Source organism: Spermophilus citellus (genome assembly GCF_964194105.1).
Source record: "Spermophilus citellus genome assembly, chromosome: 9".
Classification (NCBI taxonomy): Eukaryota; Metazoa; Chordata; class Mammalia; order Rodentia; family Sciuridae; genus Spermophilus; species Spermophilus citellus.
In genome coordinates, this window is record NC_138191.1 from 118429221 (window position 1) to 118447006 (window position 17786).

The 17786-nt window shown below is 46.7% G+C and overlaps 1 protein-coding gene across 1 annotated transcript in view; it reads left to right on the forward strand.

The window, feature by feature from the left end:
- The window catches only part of MECR (mitochondrial trans-2-enoyl-CoA reductase), a 35311-nt gene that overhangs the window by 8257 nt on the left and 9268 nt on the right, over positions 1 to 17786 (forward strand). The window contains exons 2-4 of the mRNA XM_081305999.1: positions 5136 to 5233; positions 5649 to 5780; positions 15619 to 15762. Coding sequence (XP_081162125.1) covers positions 5136 to 5233; positions 5649 to 5780; positions 15619 to 15762 — 374 coding nt within the window. The remainder of the gene's footprint in view (positions 1 to 5135; positions 5234 to 5648; positions 5781 to 15618; positions 15763 to 17786) is intronic.

Genomic DNA, 17786 nt, shown 5'->3' on the forward strand with positions numbered 1-17786 from the left:
CCGACTTTAGTCTGGGAAGCTCTGGATTACACCAAGCCACGTGGGTTTCTTTATTTGAGGACTTCTCTGAGCTTTTATGGTGCTAACATGCAGTCTGACTCAGAATGGGGCTTGGCAGGCAGCATTTCCCAAACATACCAGATCCCAGGAATACCCACTAATATCTCCCAGGAGAGCTCCTCAGCACTGCAGTGATGCTGACAGCGTTCAGCAGCCTGAGCTTTGCAGTCTAGCTTAAGATAAGCGAGGCTTGCCATTTACTCTTGAGCAATGTATGTAGTTTCTCTGAGCCTCAATTTCTTCTATCATAGGTTTGAAGGACTAAACAGCATCCCATAGGTCAAATGGGAAGCCTGTTGCCTGGAGCTCAATCTGTCAGCATGAGTGATCACTTCATCGTCCAGCCTAGTGGTCATCCTAAATTTTCCTGCTGTCTCTGTCCTCTGCTATCCCTACTATAGGTTGCCTGCTTCAGATTTAAATATAACTTCACTCCAGACCCACTCTTCTTCCTCCCTAGCTTCACATCCCAGAGTTCACCAGAAGCCTGGGAGCCATCAGAGACTTTCCACTCCCACTCCCAACCTGGGGTCAGTCACTAAGTGCATTAACCTCACATATTTAAAGAGTTTTCAGGTTATTGAGTTCTTTTCTCATTCCCATGACTTGAATCCAGACCGCACCCACTGCTGGCCGACTGTCAAGTCAGGATTTTGTTCCTCGTCCTCAGTTTACCCAGTCAACTCTATGTCCTTCAGCCCCAACTAAGGTGTCACTTATTCCAAAGACCCTCTCTAGCTGTTTCTTCCTCCCACAGGTTACACGCTGGGTGGACTTCCCTCTAGGAGCCTATGCTGTCGGAACCCCAGCATTCCCACGGGCATTCTCACGCCTGCAGGTTCCCAGGCAGGAGATTTTAAAGTATTCCTCCTCAGACCTCTTGGGCCAGTATCTGGCACTGGGACTGTCAATAAATATTTGTTGAATTAAATTTGCCTGAATCTCCCAAAAGATTGTGGTCTGAAAGGTGACTCAGTGATTGTGTTCAGAGGAAGAGCCATCTCACTGTTCCACAGGCTGGCTCGGCTCTTCCTCCTGCTGGTAACTGCTACCATCTCCTCAGTACTCTGTGTCAGCGCTGCAGTGAATGCTGTGTACACATTAACTCACTTAGCCCAGGGAGCTGGGTTCTAGTGTTACCCATCTTACAGAGGAATGCTGAGGCTTTTCCAACTGGACAGGTAGGGTGCCCACCTAGGGCTGCCCACTTCTCTCCAAACCCATGCTTTGCGCCTCCATGGGCTGAGGTCCACCTACATTCTCATCTTGACCATGGTCATCCTTGTCATGTGGTGGTGGTACTAGGGATTGAACCAGGGGCATTCTACCACTAAGCTACATCCCCAGTCCTTTTCATGTTTTATTTTGAGACAGGATCTCAGTAAGTTTCCAAGGCTGGTCTTGAACTTGCGATCCCCCTGCCTCAGCCTCCCAAATAGCTGAGATTTCAGGCATGTGCCACTGTGCCCGGCCTGGTCATCTAGATTTTTAATAGGTGTGTGTTAGTACACATTTGATTTATGTGCCTTGACTAAACTCTTCTAACACTAATCTCCATTTTTATTTGAGCCGGTCCTTGGAGGTGTTTCTAAATGGCTTAGAATCAGGGAGAGCAAGTGCAATTAGCCAAGGCCCTTTTATTGCAGCCCTCCCCTGACTCCCTAAGTGACTGACACTCTTGTGCCATATTTTCTCATGGGAGAGAAAAGTTCCATCCCAGATACTTGCTAAACACTTGAGTTAAGACTATGGTTCTCAGCTCTTGTGAACTCACAGTCCTAGCGGGGAAACACAGGTTCTGACCACAAGACAGAGTGGTGAGTAGAAAAACACTGAATTCTCCTGTCTGCAGTTCCAAAATCCAGAAAGCTCTGAAAACTGACATTTTTAAAAAATAAATCATTTGGAGGCAAAACCTGATTTAACATAGTTTTTATGTGGTTTTTATTCATCTCACTTAGTGTGAATATTTATACATTTTGCTGAAGAAGTGTTGATCACAGGGCGCTGCCCAAGCCCCCTATGGACTGTAGATAATATATGGCTTTCAAGTCTGTGGTACATCTAGCCCTGAGCTTTGGAAAAACCCGTGTCCTGATCAATTGGGAAAAAATGTGTGGAAAGACTTTATAAATTAAAAAATAGTGGCTGGCGTGGTAGCACATGCCTGTAATTCCAGCAGTTTGGGAGGCGGAGGCAGGAGGATTGCAAGTTCCAGGCCAAGCTCAGCAATTTAGCAAGTCCCCTCTCAAAACAAATTTTCTTAAAGGGCTGGGGATGTAACTCAGCGGAAAAGCACCCCTGGGTTCAATCCCCAGTACCAAAAATAAAATAAAATAGTAAACCAAGGTTTTAAATGGTATAGTCCCCTCTTTTTTGTAACTGAGCTAGCTGGTGACTTTTTTCAAAACCAGGAAGAAAGTCAAAAGGAAGTAAAATTTGAGCTGGGTCTTGAAGCGTGAGTTGAGTTTCTCACTTCATGGAGAAGCTGTGGAAACGAAATTCTGGACAGAGGGAGGAGGGTGTAGAAAATGCGCAGGGGGAAAAATGCTTTTAAGCGGCTTGAGCACATGGACTTTGTCAGCTTACAGAAAAAAAAGTCTGATTATCTGTCAAAATTCAGGAGAGAAGCAGTTGGGATAATACAAAGGGGCAGCTAGTCCAAAATCCATTTGCTTCGGGCAGGATTTTTTGGGGGGATGCAGACTTACAAGTTCCCAGAGAAACATCACTGCTGCCCACCCCACCCGGCTGAGGTCCGGTGGGGAGGCCATGGCGGTGGCTCACAGTGCCCATCCTCCCCATCAGGCAGATGCAGCAGGGGGCCCGTCCCCACACCAGCCCAGGGAGGGGCTTCTTTCACTGCCTTCTGCTTGGACTGGGGTCAGCCCCCTTCCAGGTGACAACTCTAACATCAGACTGCCAAGTTCAAAGCAGTTCAGCTACTTACTACTGTTAGTGGCCTTGAGCAAGTTATTTACCTCTTCTGGTGCCTTTGTTCCTCCACTGTAAAAGCAGAACAATGGCACCAAAGCCTGGAAGCTGGCCTGTAGCACTTAGCAGGGTGCCTGAGTGGTAAGCATTGGGTAAGCACTAGTGATTACTGTGACAAGGACTCCCTCTCTCCCGCTGACATATAAGTACTTGCAGTCCTTAATACTTACCTTAAAAAAAAAGAAAAAAAAAACTTTATTCTTTCTTTTCTTCCCCTGGCCATCCACTCCCTCATCGTTAGCCATTTTCTGTAGAATGTGACCATTTTGGTTTCTTGCCACTGTGTCTCAATCATGGTGGGACAAGACCTTCCTTACTTGGACAGTGCAGGGATTCTCAGCTTGGGCTCCCAGATCCTCAGGGGTCCTTGTAGGCAGTCAGGGACATTCCTAAACTCATACCAGGATGCTGATGTCCAGCGGTATAAATAAAAACACCTGCTTTGGAGCCCCTAACCAGTCACCTAAGCCTGTGTAAGTCCCATAATCAGTTCCATATCTTATTATATTATGATTTGTTCTAGCCTTTGTGACCTACGCAACCAGTGTAGCCTCTATGTTCTGTGTAGTTTTTTCGGCCTGTATAGTGCAAATGAAGTGTTACTTCTATTGCCTTTGTAGCCTACATGACTCATTCCTTACTAGATAGCATGGGACTATAGTACTTTTCTCACAAAAGCATTACAGCTTAAAATAAGCCATGTGTTTAAAGCCCTTAGCATAGGACTTGGTGTATAAGAAATACCTTGTGATGGCCTGACTCCATTATTACTGTTAGTATAAAACATTTCTCCCAGGTCAAGGCCTAGGTTAATGAAAGGGTTGGTGTCTGTCAGAAGTAGATGGTATTACCACAGTTTAGTATGGTGATGCTGTGGTCTCATGCAAACCTCTGGTTGGCAGTACCGTATGGCTTTCATAGGTGAAAATAAATAAGATTTCTACTTAATAAATACATTAAGGGGCTGGGGTTGTGGCTCAGTGGTAGAGCACTTGCGTAGCACGTGTGAGGCACTGGGTTCAATCTTCAGTACCACATAAAAATAAAAAAAAAATATTGTGTCCCTCTACAACTAAAAAAAAAAAAATAAAAATAAAATAAATACATGTAGGCAGAGAAGCATGGCAAACCTGAAATCTTAATTGTGGAGAAAGAGGGTCTCCAGTCATTAAAACAGCATGGGGACTCACAAGTTTCGTATACTATCAGTACTAGCTCATTAACTGGCTCTTGTTTTTAAAGAACTTTGTTAATAAGTAACACATGAACACTGTCACTTGGCCTCCCCTAAAGCCCGCAGGCAGGTTTTACCATTAAGCCAAGTTTTGAGGTGCTGGTACTGTGGTGTCACAGGTCCACATGAGCAAAAGGACTTATCACAGACTTAAAAGGGACAGGCTTTTGGAAGCAATCCAGCCCAAATCACCCTACCCCATCGCACAGAGCAGAGAAGATATTGCCTGTGGTGGGGATATATACCAAAGACCTCCAGATCCATCCAGGATCCTTTCTGACAGACCAGGATCCTCACCTAGAAGGGACATGAAGCCAGGGGCTCAGTAACTGTCACCAGGGAGTTCTTTCCTAATAGAAAGTCCATCTCCATTTTCCACCCTCTTCCGCTAAGGAGAATGTCTCCTCTGCCCTATTGTGTTAGGGCCAACAAAACCACAAACAGGTAGGAGGACAAGTGGGCAAGCCCTGGGTCTCCCAGACTTGCTTGTTTGGGGTCCCTTCATCTGGAGAGGCTGGTTTGGTGAGTCAGAGCTCAGGCCTGAGAATCTATATTACTAGTGAGCCCACCACAGAATTCTTAGGACAGAGCAAGTCTGGGGACATACAGAGCCAATTCAGGTCAGCAGAGGCTTTCACTGTTTTCATCCAGTGTGTTCAGTGGGGCTGGGGGTCCACCGGCACCCTGTGCTGTTCCTTGGAACTCGGCTCTTTTCCAGCAGAACCTAATTCCTGGGCACCGTGGCAGCTCAGATGCGCTGCCTGACCTACTTTGGGGAGATGATTTGAGTGGAAGACGCCCAGTCTAGCCTGGCTGACATTAACGTCTCTCTTGGCATTGTGCTTAGACTGAAGAACTTGGAGCTAGCGGCCATGGGAGGATCAGACGTCCACGTGAGGATGCTGGCGGCCCCTATCAATCCATCTGACATAAATATGATCCAAGGTAACCTTGGTTTCTGGGGCTTATGTTAATTGGCTTTTTTGCTCAGCTGCTACCTCATTGCCGGTCCTCCTCAGGTGCGGATGTGAAGTGCCCGTGATTACAGCAGCTGTTCTCCAGAGGTTCCATCTGCAGACTGTGTCAGCCTTCTGATCTCCCTCCTCTGTGGCAGGAAGATTGCAGTGGGGAGGGATGACCCTGCGACATGCTGGACTCCTTTCCTAGTTTCCTTGCCCCTAGGATACCATGAATGCTAAAGAGTCTTAGGCCCTGGACAGATGAGGAAACTGAGGCTCACTCAGGTGGAGGCTGAGGCTAGTCAGAGGCAGGGCTGCTCAGGCTTGGGTCTGACTGGCCCCAGAGTCTATGCTGTCTCCCTGCCTAGACATGGCTGACCCTTTGCCCTCTTCTCCCTCAGGGAACTATGGCCTCCTTCCCAAGCTGCCTGCTGTTGGAGGGAACGAAGGTGTGGGACAAGTGGAGGCCGTGGGCTGCCGTGTGACTAGACTGAAGCCAGGAGACTGGGTGATTCCTGCAAATGCTGGGTTGGGTGAGTTTTCCCAGGAGTCAGCAAGCATTCTGTTCTTCCAGATCCTATTTCACCCCCCACTGAGAAACTCATCTCATTGGCTCAGCGGAACTTACTAAGTTCATGTGGCTGCCTCAGGAGGAGTGGGGGCTGAGCAGGGAGAGCAGGACCCATTTCTTTTGCCACAGAGGGAGTATTCCTGCATTTGCACCTCCTTGGACCCAGGTTGACGGAGACTATAATTCTCTAAATCCTACATCCCTAAATCCCTGATGTAAGGTGCAGTGGAGCATACAGATAAGGTGATCCCTGCCCTCCAGGAGGCTGAAATCTAATTGAAGAAATCTGTAAACCAATAACCTCAATGAAGGAAGTGCTGAGAATTCACAGGAAGCAGAGAGTTCTTCTGGCCCTTCTGTGTGCATGTGTATGTATATATGAGAGAGAGAATACTAAAGAAAGATTAGAAAAGGCTTTGTGGAGGAGGCTTCCTTAGAATGGGCCTTTGATGAATGAGTTTTGTTAGGTGGAGATGAGCCTAGCATTTCATTTGAAGAAAGCAAAATGAGCAAAGATACAAAGGCGAGTTTGAGAAATGGGGGGAAATCCAGTGTAGCCTCAGCAGGGGATTTGTATGGGAGAGGGATGCAGGAGTAAGAAAGAAGGTTAAAAGGGGTTGGGCATAGTGGCACATGCCTGCAATCCCAGTAACTCTGGAGGCTGAGACAGGAGGATTGCAAGTTCCAGGCCAGCCTGGGCAACTTAGCAAGGCTGTAAGCAACTTAACAAGGCCCCTGTCTCAAAATAAAGAACAAAAGAACTGGGATGTGACTCATGATAGAGCATCCTGGTTCAATCCTCAATACCAAAATAAATAAATAAATAAAAGGTAGGGCATGAGCCGGGCATCGTGGCGCACACCTATAATCCCAGCAGCTCAGGAGGCTGAGGCAGGAGGATTGATAGTTCAAAGCCAGCCTCAGCAAAAGCGAGGCACTGGGCTGGGATGTGGCTCAAGCGGTAGCGCGCTCGCCTGGCATGCGTGAGGCCCGGGTTCGATCCTCAGCACCACATACAAACAAAGATGTTGTGTCCGCCGAAAACTAAAAAATAAATATTAAAAAATTCTCTCTCTCTCTCTCTCCTCTCTCTCTCTCTCTTTAAAAAAAAAAAAAAAAGCGAGGCACTAAGCAACTCAGTGAGACCCTGTCTCTAAAGAAAATACAAAATTGGGCTGGAGATATGGCTCAGTGGTTGAGTGCCCCTGAGTTTAGTCCCTAGTACCCCCTCAAAAAAAATATAGGGCATGACCACATGGGATAAGGCCCTACACAAGCTACCTAAGAGTAGGATTTTCTTTCTTTTTTTTTTTTTTCCTGTGGTGCTGGGGATTGAACCCAGAGCCTGTGCATGTAAGGCAAGCACTCTACCAACTGAGCTATGTCTCCAGCCCTAAGAGTAGGATTTTCTTTATGTGAAAAAATGAATCATTGTTTTGGTTTTAGCACTCCATGGGTTTGAGGCCCACCCATTATAAAATAGGTTCTCACAGCAGGCACAAGAGTATAGCAATGCATATGTCCCTACTGGACATGAGGATGAAGCTTAAGAAGTGAAACTTGTCCAAACTCAAACAGCAGAATAAGGGAGAGCCCAGTGGACTCTTGTCTCCCGTGTTTTTCCCACTCTTCGAAAGATCTCTGGGTTGGGACAAAGGAAAGGGCAATTAAAAGGAATATTTAGAAGACACATCAAGGCTGGGGATGTAGCTCAGTTGGTAGAGTGCTTTCCTCTCATGCACAAGGCTCTGGGTTCAATCCCGCACCACAAAAAAATGAAAAAAGAAGACACATCAGGGGCTGGAGGTGTAGCTCCCTGATAGAGGGCTTGCCTAGCATGCATATGGCCCTAGGTCAATACCCAGAACCATCCCCCCAAAGACCCTTTAGGTTATAACTTAAAGAGACCAACTCATACTTGCCCTTAAAAAAGAAGAATTTAATTGATCTGTAGAGCTGAAAACTGTAAGAGATTGAAAGTCCCAGGCACAGCTGTACCCAGGAAGCCTAACACAGTCAGGGCTCTCTCTCGTCACTGGTTCCCACGTGAGCCATCCTTACACAGTGACATAATTATAGCAAGAGATATTTATTGACTACTCTCTTTGAGCCAGACATTATTTTAAGCACTTTTTGTTTATTAAATCAATTATTCCTACCTTATTTTGCAGATGAGACAAAAGTAGATGTAAAGAATTAACCAACTTGCGTGAGATCACCCAGTCAGTAAGAGGCAGAGCTAAGACTCAGATCCACTCTGATACATACTATTCATAGACGGCCACCAGCAGCCTGGAGTGTGCCTCATCCTGGAACAGATGAGCACATTCAGCGCTGTCACAACCAGCACTACCGTCTCCATCCCTGAGCAGCCCGGGATGGCCCTTCTTGGGTCCTTGCCTGTCCATAAAACAGTCACTTGGGGCACTGGTGGAGCCACTGCAATTGTCCCTTGAGTCTTGCCCACCTCTGTGGTACAGAAGGTGAGACCTGGTGGTAGATGGCCCAGAGGTTAGAAAGGAACCCTTCTAGAGAGAGAAAGGTGGCAGGCAGGAAACCAGCAGGAACAGACATCTCCTACTGAGCTCTTTGCTCTTCTGAGCTCTGAGAAGCTGCCAAGAATGGCTCCACCTGCTCCTTCACCCACCTAGCTGTGACAGAGCCCTGCCCCCAGCTACAAGGACACAGTAGGTACTGATGCCAGCACCTTGGGCTGGCCCCCAGGGCTGAGTGAAGGGCACCCAAGATGGGTCAGACAGTCCCTGCCCTCAGAGTTCTCTTGGCTGACGGAAGGCCAGCAAAGGGAGAAGCAGCCTGTAATTCAGGCAGTGTGAGTGCTGCGATCATAGGGTGCACAGAGGCTGGGGTTTCCTAGTGAGAAGCATTGGAAAGGACTCCCAGAGAAGCGGCCCGCCAACTTCATCTAGAAGCCCTTCTAGAAGTGCAACTAGAAGTGCAGCCGTGGCCAGGTGAGGAGGGGCTTCCCAGGGAGGGAGTGCATCTGCACAGAGGGGAAGAGAAGAGGCAAGGCGGTGACAGAGCCACTGGTAATGCAACAAGCCCAGGTCCCTTGGGAGCGGGAGAGAGCCAGATGGAGCCGGGAGGTTGAGGAGGCTGTATCATGGAGGGCTCGCATCCAGTCCAGGACCCAACACGGAGTCAAGTAGAGGGATACAGGATGATGTGTTCAGAGCAGGGAAAGGTCTGGAAAGGCAGAGGGTAGAGACAGGGAGTTCAGGGCTCAGGTGAGGAGGGTCTGAGCAAGACAGTGTCACAGGACTGGAGAGGACCCGAGCCAAAGTAACAGGACTCAGGAGGACTCCAAATTTGGAGAGGAGAAGGATAAAGACCATCTGCCAGGTGTGTGGGTAACTCTACTCCAAGCATGGTGGTAGGATTAGCCACAATAGGGATTCCTTCCAGCAGAACAGGTCAGTCTTTTGGACAAGGAGCCAGTTGGAGAAGATGAGGATTTTAGAATCATGAAGAATATAGTTAACTTAGTCTTTTAGTAAATACTTTGTGAGCTTTTACAGAGTGCTAGACTCTAGGACACAGTGGTAAGAGTAGCAATCAGCTGGTCATGGTGGTGCTCGCCTGTGATCCCAGCCACTTGGGAAGCTGAGCGGGAGGCTTGCCTGAGCAACTTAGTGAGATTCTGTCTCAAAATAAAAAATGAAAGGGCTGAGGATATAGCTCAGTGGTAGAGCAACCCTGGGTTCAATCCCCAGTACCACACACACATACACACACGCACACACACACACACACACACACACAGCATTCATGGGCTGAGGTTGTGGCTCAGTGATAGAGCACACGCCTAGTGCACGTGAAGCCCTGGTTCAATCTTCAGCTCTACATAGGGATAAATAAATAAAATAATGGTATTGTATCCAACTACAACTAAAAATAAATAAATAAATAAATAAATAAATAAATAAATATTTTTTTAAAATAGCACTCATTAAAACTAATGTCTAACCAGATCACGGACATTTTTCATAGTGCTGAGCTGCCCAGCTGTGGCTGTGCCCACAGCCAGCTTTTTCCCAAATGCAGCAGAGAATGGGCTGGAGAGCACAGATGGATGTTCGCCAACTGGCTTTCTCACTGGGAAACACTCAAAACCTTCCTGAGGTTGCACAGAAGGTGTACTGGCCTGGCATTCAGATGCATATTCTTGTTCCAGCTCTGTTTTATGACCTTGTTTAGGTCACAACTACATTGAGCCATAATTTCCTCATCTCTAAAATGGAGCTAATAGCCAGGTGCCATAGCACATACCTGTAATCCCAGCAGCTTGGGAGGCTGAGGCAGGAGGATCAAGAGTTCAAAACCAGCCTCAGCAACTTAGCAAGGTCCTAAGAATTTGGCAAGACCCTGTCTTAAAATAAAACATAAAAAGGTATGGGGATGTGGCTCTATGGTTGGGCACCTCTGGGTTCAATCCCTGTACCAAAAAATCAATTCAATTCAGTTCAGTTCAATGAAGCTAATAATTACTGCCTCATATACCTCAACAGACTCTTAACTGAGGGAATATAAACAGTAATCTTTGCAAATGCTGAACTTCTCTATACATCTGATTAGGAGCTGGCAAATTTTTTTCTTAGAAGAGCCAAATAATAATAATTTTAGTCTTTGCAGACCATCCCATCTCTACTGTGACTACCCAACCCTGCCATTTTAACAGGCATAGATAATACATAAACAAGTGAGTATGGCAGTGTTCCAATAAAGCTTTTATTTATAAAAACAATTTATGGGCTGGCGGTATAGCTCAGTTGGTAGAGTGCCTGCCTCAGATGCCCAAGGCCCTGGGTTCAGTCCCCAGCACCACAAAAACAAACAATATTTGTAAGTCATATTTGGGCCATAGGCCATAGTTTTCAGCCCCATATTAGGTGCTAGAGATCTTTAAGGGTGAGTCGCCCAGGACTAAAGAATGGTATGTCTTAGAGCTGATGCCTGGGAATCAGGATCAGTTAAAGAAACCAACATGTTATACACCTACTGTGTACTGGGCACAGTGATAATCTGTATAGATGTCCTCTCATGTAACCTTGGCACTGTAAGTGTTCTTCTCTGCATTTTATGCATCAGAAAACTGAAACTCAAGAGAGGTGGAGTGAGCCATGGTGGCACACACCTGTAATCCCAGCAGCATAGAGGCTGAGGCAGAAGAATTGAAAGTTCAAAGCCAACTTCAGCAACTTAGCAAGGTCTTAAGCAATTTAGCAAGACCCTATCTCAAAATAGAAAATAAAAAGGGCTAGGGCTTAGATCAATGTAAAGCGCCCCAGTTCAACTCCCAGTACCAAAAAAACAAAAAAGGTGGAGTGATAATTTGAAGTGGCAGAGCCCATTTTTAAGTAGATATCTCCAACTCTAGAATCTGAGGATTTCTACTCTAAACCCTGAAAGCCCTTCTTGCTGACCATCTCACCCAGGACCTCTTGAGAAGAGAGTTAGGGACTGCTAAATCCTAGAAATCCATGTCAAAGGCTGAATTTCCATTGTCCTGCGGTAAGAGGAATTAGAAAACACCCTTGAAGCCAGGCAGGTAGCATATTCCTTCTGTAATCCCACGGCTTGGGAGGCTGAAGCAGGAGAATCGGGAGGCTGAAGCAGGAGAATCGCGAGTTCAAAGCCAGCCTCAGCAACATGAGATGCTTAGCAACTCAGTGAAACCCTGTCTCTAAATAAAATACAAAATAGGACTGGGGATGTGGCTCAGTGGTCGAGTGCCCCTGAGTTCAATCCCTGCTACCAAAAAAAGAAAAAGAAAACATCCTTGATTTTACATCTGGAAGGCCCCACACCAAGCTCTGAGTATAGTCAATGACGGCTGAGGGGAATGGGCTTGATGATTATGAACCAGACTGGGTGAACCCTAGAAAATGCCCAGGCATCTTTTGGATGCCAAAGGGATCCTTTAATTTCATCTCATATGTTCTCAGACCTACTCTAGAACCTGCATAACCTTTAATAGCATGTTCCTCCTCTCCTCCCCAGTCCTGGCCCCTAAAGCCCATGTTGTTTGTCGCTCTTGTGGCACAATTGGTAATTGCCTGATTGTTATGGTTTAGATATGGGGTATTCTCAAAAGCTCTTGTGTGAGACAATGCAGGAATGTTCAGAGGTGACCTGATTAGATCATGGGAGGTGTGACCTAATCAGTGGATTAGTCCACTGAAATGGATTAACTGGGAGATAACTACTGGTTAGTAGGGTGTGACTGGAGGGCATGCCTTTAGGGTTTACCGTTTGTCCCTGATTAACAGAGCTCACTCTATGCTTCCTGATTGCCATTTCTTAAACTGGTTTCTTCTGCCACGCCCTTCCACCATGATATTCTGCAGAGTTATGGAGTTGGCTGACCATGGACTGAACCTCTGAAACTGTGAGACAAAATAAAATTCCTCCTCTATGTTGCTCTGGTTGGGTCTTTTGGTCACAATGACACAAAAGATGACTAAAACCTGGGCTACCCCCTGCTTCCCACAACTGGGCCACATGGTACCAGGACATTGAGAGACTCCCAGGAGCTAGATAGCAGGCCTAGCTGAGGGCTTGGGAAGTCAGGCCAAGGGCCCCTGCCACATCGGGGCCACCAGGTACTAAGCCAGCAAGTCTCCACACAGTTTCTCTAAGATGCTACAGTGAGGATGTGTGGAGGCAAAGCTTGAGTGTGACCCCAAGACCTGTTCTCTTCACGTCTTCTTCATACCCCATCCTGCCTGTCCCCTTGCCCAGTCCTCACCAAATCCTGTTGATTATGTCTCCAAAGGAGAACTCAAGCCCACCCTTTCTTCTTCATTCCCACTGCCAGTCTTAGTTGAGGACAGCCATCATCAGAGACCTCGTCCCCTACAAAAGCCTCCTGGCTGCACCCACCCGCTTCCACACTGCCTCTCCCCACCGGGCTCTTCCCCCAGCAGTAGAGTGATTTTAGAGCAGACATGAGACCACCTTGGCCCTCAAAGCTCATTAGAGTCTTGCCAGTCTCTAAATAAAACCCACTCTCTGTGCTATGGTCCTGAGCCCCATGCTTTTAAACTGCAGATTAGTGACATCAATCTAGTGGGTTACAAATGGAATTTTTTTCTTATTACTAAAATTAAGCAGAATAGAAAAATAATAGCAGAGTATATCACCCATAGTATGTTTGCTTTCCATATCTATGACAAAATATCTGAGATAAAAAAGGAAAGGTGTATTTTGGTTTCACAGCTTCTAGTCCATGATCAGTTAGTTGTTCTTATTGCCTTGGGCCTCTGGCGACAGAACATCATGGCAAGAACACATGGCAGAGGAAACCTGTCTACTTTGTGGTGGCCAGGAAGCAAATAAAAAATAAGAGGAGGGCTGGGGCTGGGGCTCAGTGGTAGGGCACTTGCCTAGCACATGTGAGGCACTGGGTTCATCACTTAGCACCACATAAAAATAAAGAAATAAAATAAAGGTATTATGTTCATCTACAACTAAAAAAAATTTTTTTAAAGAGTAAGAGAAGGGGTCACAGTCCCAATATACCCTTTAAGGTCACACTCCCATTGACCTGACTTCCTTCCACTGGGGCCCATCTCCCAACCGTGCTACAGGCTATAGATCAAGTCTTCCACACTTGGGCCTTTGGAGGACCTTTCAGCTCCAAACTGTAGCACAGAGTAAGGGTGTATATTGTTCCATGAAACTCTGGCTTATACTCAGTTATGTATATGTGTGTACTAGTTCACAGTGGAACTCGTGGTTACCATGAGTCAAGGTCCTGAAAGTCTGTAGGACTCTCAGCATCTCAAGCCACTCCTCCCAGCACTCTTCGCCCTCCAGTGTGTATTCTTCCATCTCATCCTTCTTTTAAAAAAAAATTTTTTTACATGTGGATGGACCTTTATTTTATTCATTTATCTATATGCCGTGCTGAGACTCAAACCCAGGGCCTCACACATGCTAGGCAAGTGTTCTACCACTGAGCCACAACCCCAGCCTGCCCAGTCCCATCCTTTTATATGTCTTGCCTCAAAGTCTTTGCATATGCTTTTTCCTCTGCATAGAATGTTTTTTTTTTTGTGTGTACTTGAAGTGGTTAATATCTCTGTCCTAGCCATCCACCTAAATCCTTCTCCTGCTACTGTCTCTTTATAAATTATAATTTTTGCCGGTTGTGGCACATACCTATAATCCCAGTGACTCGGGAGGCTGAGGCAGGAGGATTGCAAGTTCAAAGCTAGTCTCAGCAACTTAGTGAGGCCCCAATTCAGTGAGACCCTATCTCAAAATAAAACATAGGGCTGGGGACATAGCTCAGTTGGTAGAGTGCTTGCCTCACATGCACAAGGCCCCTGGGTTCAATCCCCAGTACCACCAAAAAAAAAAAAAAAAAAAAGGAAAAAGATATTCAGTTACAAAATAAAACATAAAAGAGGGCTGGGGATATAGCTCAGTAGTTAAGTGCTGCTGGGTTCAATCCCCAGTACCAAAAAAATAATAAGTTTTAATTCTTGTATTTGCCTGTTTGTTTTTCATCTGCTCTGCTCCTCTAGAATGAATGAAGGAATGTAGCTGAGCATGGTGGTGAGATTTACTCAAAGAGCTAGGGAAGGAGGGTCACTTGAGCCCAGAAGTTCAGGGCCAGCCTGGGAAACACAGCAAGACCCCATCTATTAAAAAATAAAAAGAAACGAAGAAAGGATCAGTTGAATGAACAAATGGACATAGGTTTGTGAGTATGTGTGAATGTGAGTGTGTGTACGTGTGTGTTTTATGTACTTGGCCATGGAGATAGCCCACACACCCAGGGTCTAGCTCACGCTCTACCCAGATTACCCCCATGTCTTTGGGCAGGTCCCTCCCTCAGTGCCTCCCATTGTGGGAAGGGTTTGATACTTGATAAAGGCCTTCTCGGTACCAATAGTCTATGATTCTTTGTCTGGACGTAGAATGTGGGCTGGTGGTTAATGATCATTTCTTCCAGTTTACAGGATTTCTTCGTCTCCTGTATCTCATTTGATTTTTACAACAGCTCCTAGGAAAGCCAATAAGGCTGTTCTTACCAGTGTCATTTACACTTTATAATCATAAAACTCAGTGGCTTGGGAATTTGATCAAACTAGCAGACTAGAAAAAACAAGTACCACCAGGTACTGTGATGAATGTCTGGAATCCCAGTGTCCCAGGAGGCTAAGACAGAGGATCACAAGTTCAAGGCCAGCTCAGGCTACTCAGCAAGTTAGTGAGTCCTTGTCTCAAAAAATAAAAAAGGCTGGAATGTGTCTCAACAGTAAAGCACCCCCAGCTCAATCCCCAGAACCAGAAAAGCAAAAAAGAAAGAAAAGAGAAAACCTAGGTGCCAAATCTGAGCCCTTGACTTCTGCCTTGACACTGTTTCCTAACACCAGCCCAGGCAGCCCGCCCTGGAGGAGAATGAGGATATGGCGGGAAAGGGGGCTTTCTTGGCTTCCCTTGCCCTACTGTTGCATTACTGTCTTGCCTTCAGAGTCTAGTAGCTTGGGGTCCTCAGGCACTAGTGCTGTGACATCAGCTAAATCCAATAACTCAGTGAGGCAACCTCTTCGAACCTCCCCTACCACATTTTGAAAATAGGAATAACAAAACATACCTTGTATAATCATCATGAGGACTCAAAGACTTCAAAGGGGACTTCAAGATTTTCCTTTTCCTTTAAGCATTACTTAAAATCTACTGTCCTAGATGCCCATGGACCAAAGACTGATCTGGGATTGGATGGGCAAGAGGGATCCTCCTCACTAATCTGGCCTCATCCCCTGACTCAGGAACCTGGCAGACCGAGGCCGTGTTCAGTGAGAAAGCGTTGATCCAAGTTCCCAATGACATCCCTCTTCAGAGTGCTGCCACCCTGGGTGTCAACCCCTGCACAGCCTACAGGATGTTGGTGGACTTTGAGCAGCTGAAGCCAGGTAGGAACTTACAAGTAGGGAAAGCAGGCCAGGGCCTCCTCACCAGGGTGCACCCAGATCCTGACTGGGGGGTGGAAGGCCTGGGAAGATGATGGGCCCCTGCCTCAACAGGTGTGCTGCTATCGTTTTTACTTAGGAAGATGTTAACTTGGGGGCTGGGGCTGGGACTCAGCGATAAAGCACTTGCCTAACACATGTGAGGCACTGGGTTCAATCCTCAGCACCACATAAATAAATAAAAAAAATAAAGGTATTTTTCCATCCACAACTGAAAATATATATATAAAAGATGTTAACTTGGTTCCTAGAAAACACCCTGCGAGCTCACGAGGAGTACAACCTTGGAAACTGCTACAGGGTCACATTCCCTAGAGCTTGGGATAGAATTCTGTCACTCAGCAAAAATGTGTCGAGCTGTGCTAAGCTCTGGGGACACAAAGCCAGACAAGATAGACACAGTCTCTGTGTTTTCAGTAAAATGCTGAACTTGGTGTTACTAATTCTGCTCAGCATTAATACAGCACTTTCCATCCGTAGGTGCGTGTGCAGGCATTATCCCCATGGAGTGTTTCGCCTTCAAAGCTGTGCAGGGAGCTTAATGTCATTGGTTAAGAGCTCAAGGCCCAGGCACACAACCTAGGTCTGAACCCAACTTCACTTTCACTAGCTGAACTCATGGCTCAAGTCAGCAGAGTTTTCATCCTTAAGATGGAGAATAAGGAGGGTTGATGAACTGCAGCAGCATGACACTTAGCACAGCAGCCAGCCTGCTGGGCAAGAAGTACCAGCTGCTTTTATTAGTCTTCCTTAGAGAGGTGAACTTGCAAGAAGTCCCTCAGCAAGTAAACAACAGAGCCATGTGTTTTATCTGGGTTCCCCTGAAAGCAGAGCCCTAGACCAGGAGTGGGACCAGGCAGTTCTTTCGGGTAGTGGTCACAGGAAGGCAAAGACATTAAGGCCAGTTAGTGCTGTGGGCGACCCGACTCAGTCCCACTAGGACTCTGCAGAGACCCTCATGGAGCTCACTCTAGAATTAGCCCCAAGTGCAGGAGGCTGGGCCAGTTTTCCACCAACTCCCATCCCCCGTGGTTTGGTTTGGTTTGGTTTGCAGTAGTGGGGATCCAACTCTGGGCCTCATGCTTGCTAGACAAACACTCTACCACTGAGCTGCACCCCCAGCCCCCACACCCCCGCCTTTTGCAAGTTGCCCTGCACCCTGCATATCCATGAGCTGGCAGGAACTATAGAAATGCCCCAGGCTGCCTCTCTCATGCCAGCAAGGACACTGAAGCCATATGCTGATGGAATGTGATGGAGCTGGGTAGGCAGCTGCTGCCTGAGGCCTGGGGGGACACTGATCCCAGCTCATGGAGAGCAGTGTGGCTTTTCAGGGCTATGGCAGAGGGGTCTTGGGAGCTTTCCATGGAAAAAGTCAGGAGGTGGGACCAGGGACCTCTGCTGGAGTCCTAGTATAGCAGACACTGTGGCACCTGCATCACATCCCCTCAAACCACTCCTGATTTGGGCTGCAGCTGTGGTGGACAAATCTGCACATTTTGATGATACCCACCGTGCCCACTGGACACTTCTCCACTTGTCTGCTTCAAGGCTATTGTAGCCTGGGCTAGATCAGCATTGAACCAACCTAGAATCTTGACCCATAGTAAGAATCACATTTCACATTGTTATCTAGTACATACACATGTATGAAAATTATAAATATATATGAAACCAAAGCTTCACAGCACAGTATTTGTCCTTACCATGTGAGATGCACTCTGTTATTTTTTATTCTTCTCAAATCTAACTAAAACAAAACAGCGCTGTCTGTGACCCTCTAGATTGAGTCACAGTGCACTAGGGAGTGAGAACCTATATGCTGACCCTGGCAGAGTGTGGACAGCCTTCTCTCAGGAGCCCTCTGTCTCTAGCTCCACCCACTGTGCACAGATCCCAGATACCTCTCAAACACCAGGGAGCATTTCATAGCTAACAGAGCACCTGCCTGGACACAGAGCATTTGA